Consider the following 6,917-nt stretch of genomic DNA (forward strand, 5'->3'; position numbering starts at 1 on the left):
CTGCAACTGTTAATTAGAATTTAGGTCCATGCCACTCAAGGCTACTGGACTGAAGGCACTCTAAGGATGGAAGCTTAGGAGGCAAGAGGTACTATATAGATGTCTTGTCTGTTCTCTTTCAAACTTTTTTTTTTTTTTTACACTCACAGCAATCCCATCAAGGGAAGTACATGTCTGCCATCTGCTGGAGACAGAGAATACTGGCAGGCTGATATGGGGGGGGGGGGGGGAGGGCAGGACTATATGGCAGTGCTGTCAGCTTTTGTTCTGTCTCCATCTGCAGGTAGAGGTGCATAACCCACTCATTGGGATTGACCTGCCAAAATGCTCAGGAACTCCAGACATTTTAGGCCCGACTACCATTTTTCCCTTTAGGGTTAAGGAAAAGAACCAGTCTTTTTGTGGCCCCAGAAGGTAATAAAAAAAAAAATGCTGAGGCCTGACTTGGCTAGCTCTTCTAGGGCTGGTCATGCTTCTCAGTGTAGCAAAGTAGGTTCGTTTTTTGGCTTCCATGTTCAACAGTTCAAAGGACAGGTTCATCAAATGGACAAGGACTGGGTTCAAATCTTAGTAACAGCCAAATCTACAGTATTTGCCTTGTGCAGTAACAGATACAGCTTTGTCATGGCCTTGTCCACCTTCAAGCTGGATTCCAGAATAACCCGTTCCCTAAAACACCAGGGTCTTAATGCTCCAAGGGAAGAGAAAAAGCCTTAGCAGGACCCCTAAAGCCCCTCCAATATGGGATCCTCCCTTTCCTGTTCCAACTCTTATCTCAAGCTCTGGCAGAACTTGAGAAATCATGTAGTGTAACTCTCTTCAGCTCATTCCCCCTTTGCCACTGGGATCTCCCCCTCATCCCCTGGGAGGTCACCCAAAGGACTCTCCATGTCCTTCTCGAAAGTCCCCAATTCCAAACCCTATTCCGGCTCCTGCTTTCTCTGACTGGGACCACATTTTTTATTTATATTTCCTACGCCAAAACACTAGGCAGAATACAACTGAACATACATAAAGTCAACAAAACATTAAGAGGAAATAAACAGATGAGAAATTAAGTCAAATCAAAAATACAGCTCTGCAACCAGTCATGCTGACAAAAAAAAAAAAAAAAAAGATTGCCAGAAGGTGGTCTTTGCCATAACCTTAAAGGTTTTGGAACATTCCTGCGGCAGAATGTTCCTCAAAATTGGAGGAGCAATAGAAAAGGCATGTTCTCTCTTGTCTATCTTGCTTGACAAATTGAGGGAAGGTCAAACAAGCCCCCCTTTGCGAAGAGTGAAGTAGCCTGCCAGGATTGTAAATCTGAAGAAGTGCATTAATCCAGGGCAGGGCAGCGAGAGTCAGCAACATACATCAGGAGGGCAGTTTTGTATTTTATCCTCCACTAGACAGGTATGGGAGATATGGTCCTTTATAGGGATCAGGCGAGCAACTGTGTTCTATAGTAACTGAAGCACTTTTGTTGATATGGAATTCCTAAGCATAGTGAATTGTAATAACCTATCTAAGATAGCAACATAATTTGGACAATTACATGGAAATCTGCCGGTTGCAACAAGGATTTAATACAACACAATAAGCGAAGTTTGTAAATACCAGCTCTGATTACTTATTTAACATGAGGAATCAAGCAATCTGCAGATTTTCCATGTGGGGTCTCTTTCAGGGAAAGATCTTTCCCACCTGCCCCGAACTACTCTTTGAGTAACAACATCTTGTATTAGTCCTTTCACAGCTAAGAAGGCTTTATGCATCAACAATATAACCTGTAGTGAAAAAAATTCATCATAATCTGAACTCACATCTGGCAACTCAGGGTTACCATAAGAAATCTCTGCTATAGGACATAGCTGAGGAGGATCAACCCTTCCCCCACAATCCCCTGAACTGTGGGAGGTGAGACCAAAATGGCTACAGTTTCCGTGATGCATAACACCATTGCACTGCACCACATGACTGCTACTTGTTTGCGGCAGACTTCCACCGCCTGCATAGGCCCTATACAACCCCAAGGCTAGCACCTTTGACCTGCAGTCCCCACAAACAAGGCACCGTTTCCCCATACTCAATGGAAGCGGCCATTTCTCCAGCATCATGGCTAAAATAACCATGACCACTGGAGGCCAGAGTCTCTTATTGCAGCTGAAATTAAAGCACCATTCCTCCAGCAATCCACTCCTGAACAAGCCCTCCTCTTCCATGGGATTAGAGACCTACTGTAGCATCCTCTGCCAGATCCTTCCGTCCCCCTGAACACTGATTGCTCCTGGGTTTTGTTTTTAAAGACAAAAGGAGCAGCATGCCCCAAAAATAAAAACACTCACGATCCTATAAAGGAATACTTCCCTGTCAGTAGTCTTTCAAGAAGGACCTGGAAGATATCAAGAGCCAGGAGATGAGGGAAGGGAATGAGGGAGCCTGCCCACTGGCTGAGAAAACCCCTTCCAGGACCTAACTCTCAGGAGCAATTTTATTTCCAAATCTGATTGTAAGCTTTATAGCTCCACCATCTGCTGAGAATATTGGGCCACTGCAGGTGGCACACTGTCTTGGGTACCAGCAATACAGTAAAGCTTTTCTTCTGTCTCCATCTACTGGTATGGGAGAAAAATCCCAATCATTTGGATTGGTCAAGGGAATAAGAGTGCTTTGTCATAGGAATACTGGCTTACTCTGTTGCACAAAACCTAAGCAGTGGCGATTATGTCACAAAGGAAAGCTGTGTGCTCTTCCCTCCATCTGCTGGTAAGGAAAAACTGACAAGAGAAGTCACATGAAGATCAAAGTCACAGATTTTAGAAAATATAGACTGTTAAAATGGGAAAGAACCTTGAGAAGGAGTTAGAAGGCTAGGAGGAGATGGGAGAAGTGAAACAATGGGCTAAATTTAAAGGAGCTATAACAAAGGAATCAAATATTTATATAAGAAAAGTGAATAAAAATAAGAGGAAAAGGAAACCGATATGGTTCTCTAAAGGGATGGCTGAAAAAAATTGCAGCAAAAAGATAAGTGTTCACAAAGTACAAAGGAACACAAAAAGAAGCTCCCAGGAAAGAATATCTGGTGAAGCTGAAAGAGAAAAAAAAGTCAGGATGGCAAAAGCTCAAGTGGAAGAAAGGATCGCCAAACGTATCAGAGAAAGGCCAGAGGTGGTACTTTAAGACTGAAAAGAGACAAGGGTCATATTGGGGAGAAAGATGAGGAAAAGCAAAAACATTAAACAATTTCAGTATTCAAAAAGACTACCTTGGGGAAGGACCAATGCTGGTTGTTAAGAGTACAGATTTATCTGATTTTTATATTCTACTTTTCAGCACTTCAAAAGCTGATTATATTCAGGTACTGTAGGTATTTCCCTATTCCCAGAGGGTTTACAATCCAAGTCTGTACCCGAGGCAACAGAGAGTAATGCAACCTGCCCAAGGTCACAAGGAGCAGCAGTGGGATTTGAAGCCTGGTTTCCTGGTTCGTAGCCCACTGCTCTAACCACTTGGCTGCGCCTCCACTCCAGTCAGATGGGGTAGATACCACTCTCTTTATAGAACTGTGTGCATGGAAGGTATTAGCAAAACTGGAAGTGGACAAGGCCATGGGGCCAGATGGGATACATCTCAGGATTAATTAAGTTGACTTGGAAAATAGCCACTGCTCTTACTAGCAACAGTAGCAAGGGATAGATTTAGTTTTTGGGAACTTGCCAGGTTCTTATGGCCTGGATTGGCAACTGTTTGAGATAGGATGCTGCGCTTGATGGACCCTTGGTCTGACCCAGTATGGCATTTTCTTAGGATACTAAAAGAGCTCAAACAGATGCTGGCAGGTTCACTGAAAGACCTTTGGAAATAGGAGTTGTGCCGCAAGTTTGGAAAATGGCAGTAGTGGTCCTTTTTTACATTAATGGCAGCAGAAAGGAGCCTGGCAAAATACAGGCCAGTTAGTGGGAAAACTAATGGAGATGTTTCTGAAGGAAAGGATAGCAAACTTCTGAAATGCAGTGGATTGCATGATCTGAGGCAACATTGTTTTTACCAGAGAAAGATCATACACAAATCTGATTGACTTTTTTCACTGAATGACTAGAGAATTAAATTAAGGAAAAGCACTTAATGTCTTATCTGGATTTCAGCAAAGCTTTTGAAACTATCCCATATAGGAGGCTGATGAACAAACTGAAAAGCCTTGGAATGGGTCTTCAAGGTGGTGGAACAGATCAGAAATTGGTTGACAGATGATAGTGAGTAGATATAAATGGAACCCAATCAGAGGAGGGAAAAGTGATAAGTGCAGTGTCTCAGATATCTGTTCTGTTCAATATCTTTGTGAGCAATATTGCAGAAGGATTAAAAGGAAAAGTTTGTCTATTTGTGGATGACAATAAGATCTGCAAGAGTATACACACCTGAAGGAGTAGAGAATGAAAAGCGATCTAAGAAAACATGGAGTGGCCCAAGGTTTGGCAGGGGATTCAATGCCAAGAACTGCAGAATCATGCATTTGGGGTGCAGAAATCGTGATGGGAGGCAAACATCTGACGTGCACAGACTGGGAGAAAGACCTTGGGGTTATAGTGTCTGATGATCTGAAGGTGGCAAAGCAATGCGACAGTGGCTAAGGCCATAACCAGCAAGAAAAAGGACATAATGCCCCTGTACAGGTGGGGCCTCATATGGAGTACTGTGTTCCACTCTGAAGATGCTCTCAAAAGGATAGAGAAAGGATGGAAGCAGCAATGAGATTGAAGGACCTAAATATGTAAACATGGGTGGGTGTGTGTGTGAGAGAATTTTTACCGATGGAAAGATAACTGTAGAACAAGAGGACATAATATGAAAGTTCAAGGGGTTGAATCAGGACCAACATTAGGAACTGTTTCTTCATGGACACAGTGGTGTATGCAAGTAATGCCCTCCCAAAAAAGGAGGTGAGGAATATGGAATTCAAAAGGCATGGGATAAACACAGAGGATTCCTAGTGATTAAAGGATGGTGACAAAGAAAAGGAAACCCATGCTGACAGGGGTAACCTGCAAAAAGCAATACTACTCTTAAATAATAAAATAAAATAATATTGCTGAGTAGACTGGATAAACTGTTTGGGTCTTTTTCTGCTGACCTTTACTGTGTTCTATTTTCAGGGATATATTTCCATATTCTATTTACTACAATATACCATCCACCCAAGTATATTAACAAGTCATTCAAATAACTTATAATTACATAAAACCAGAATGGCATTAAACAAGGCATTATCCAATATTACTACTACAGAAATAAATATTTAACTGGTTAATAGTACTAAAGAAAATCCACTAGAATGTATTAGTGAGACCCAGATGAAACAAGTATTCTTCGCATAAACAGAAAATATTTCACACATCTGGCCCCTCTTGAGCAGACTGATAAGCCCTCCCCCTCCTTTCCTGGGGCTGCAACAGTGAAACAGCAGCTCTGAATTGGCCAGAGTTGTTTTAAAAACTGCCACGACAATCCACCCCTTCCCCCGGCAGCCATGACACCCCCTCCTCAGCACCACCCCTTCTCCTCCTTCCTCGGCACCACATGACATAGCACTCCAGTCCCCGCACTCATGACACCATACTCCACCCCCTCCCCTACTCGACGCCAACACTCCAAACCCCCCCTCCACGGCACCAATGACTCTACTCACCACCCCACCACGCTTTCCACTCTACCCCGCCTCCTCCTCAGTAGTAACAGATTTCACCCCCAGGTTGCGGGGCGATGAAATCTTATCTCTATTATAAATTCTTCAGCAATGCGCTCCCTAAGACAGCGCAGACATAACTATCGCCTGGCGCCGCCTTTTGTAGATATCGAGTCTGGCCCTAGCTCCAGCTCGGAGACGCCGTGGGACCCGGTTCGTACCTGGGCGCCGGTTCGATCAGGGTTGTGGTGTCCAGGTAGTGGATCTTGTAGAATTCGAGCAGCGCCGGCAGGTTGTCGAACTCTTGGTCCCCGATCTTGAATTTGCGGTTGGGCAGCGAGTTAATGATATAGTGCGAGACGCGAGAGTTCTCGGACACGGACAGCACATAGTCCCCGGGGCAGGTGGACGAGTCCCGTACCAGGAACACGCCGTGCCGTTGCCCCTGCAGCCGCGACTGGGCCTCCTGGCGAGACACGGGTCCAAAGTACCAGCTTGAACGATCCGAGGAGTCGAAGCGGGCAGAGGACATTTTCGGAGTGGGTCGGGGGCCGGGCCGCTTATTCGGGAAGTGCAGGCGAGGGGGTGAGTCGAGGCCGCAGCCACCGCTCTCACTGACTTGGCGCGCTCTCTGTCCGGCCAACGTACGATTCGAAGTCCATCCTTCCGAAAGCAAGCAGAGCGCCGGGGCTGCCGCAGCCGTGCACCGTTATAAGTTTGACCGCGGGGGATAGCGGGAGGAAAACACAGCCCGCCCTTCCCGCCGCCTCTAGACACCACAGCGTAGCGAAAATGGCGGCACGGCCTAAGGAACGCACGTAGAAGCCGCTCACGGTACGTCCTCACTTGGGCCAACCAGGGTGCACCTAACAGCAAGTCCCGCCTCCTTCGTCTCAGCAGCACCCGACGTGCATGCGCACTCCAGCTCCCGCCAATCAGAGCCCAGCAGGCGTTTGGGAGCTGACCTCTTAGCCAATCCAACTGTGGCGTATGTGCCTGTCACGACCCCGCCCGTAAGAAGCTGCTCGCTGGAACTGGAACGCTGGTCGGTGCGTGTAAAGGTCAGACAGCAGGCTGAGGCTGCTGCTGTGCTCCGCGAGAGCCCTTGTTAATCTACCGCCATGGCCAACAATACAGCATAGAAGGTGCTAGCGTTTTATTTGCGCTCTGCACTCTACCTAGGCCACAGAGGCAGAGATTGAAATTTGAATGCACACGTGAATCACACCTTAGAGCAGGATCAGCACCT

At 45.9% G+C, this 6,917-nt stretch overlaps 1 protein-coding gene across 1 annotated transcript in view; it reads right to left on the reverse strand.

Annotated features, from left to right (window-relative positions):
• The window catches only part of CRKL (CRK like proto-oncogene, adaptor protein), a 30,864-nt gene extending 24,278 nt beyond the window's left edge, over positions 1-6,586 (reverse strand). The window contains exon 1 of the mRNA XM_029570926.1: positions 5,890-6,586. Coding sequence (XP_029426786.1) covers positions 5,890-6,200 — 311 coding nt within the window. The 5' untranslated portion in view covers positions 6,201-6,586. The remainder of the gene's footprint in view (positions 1-5,889) is intronic.
• Positions 6,587-6,917: the final 331 nt, after the last annotated feature.

Source organism: Rhinatrema bivittatum, chromosome 11, assembly GCF_901001135.1.
Source record: "Rhinatrema bivittatum chromosome 11, aRhiBiv1.1, whole genome shotgun sequence".
Classification (NCBI taxonomy): domain Eukaryota; kingdom Metazoa; phylum Chordata; class Amphibia; order Gymnophiona; family Rhinatrematidae; genus Rhinatrema; species Rhinatrema bivittatum.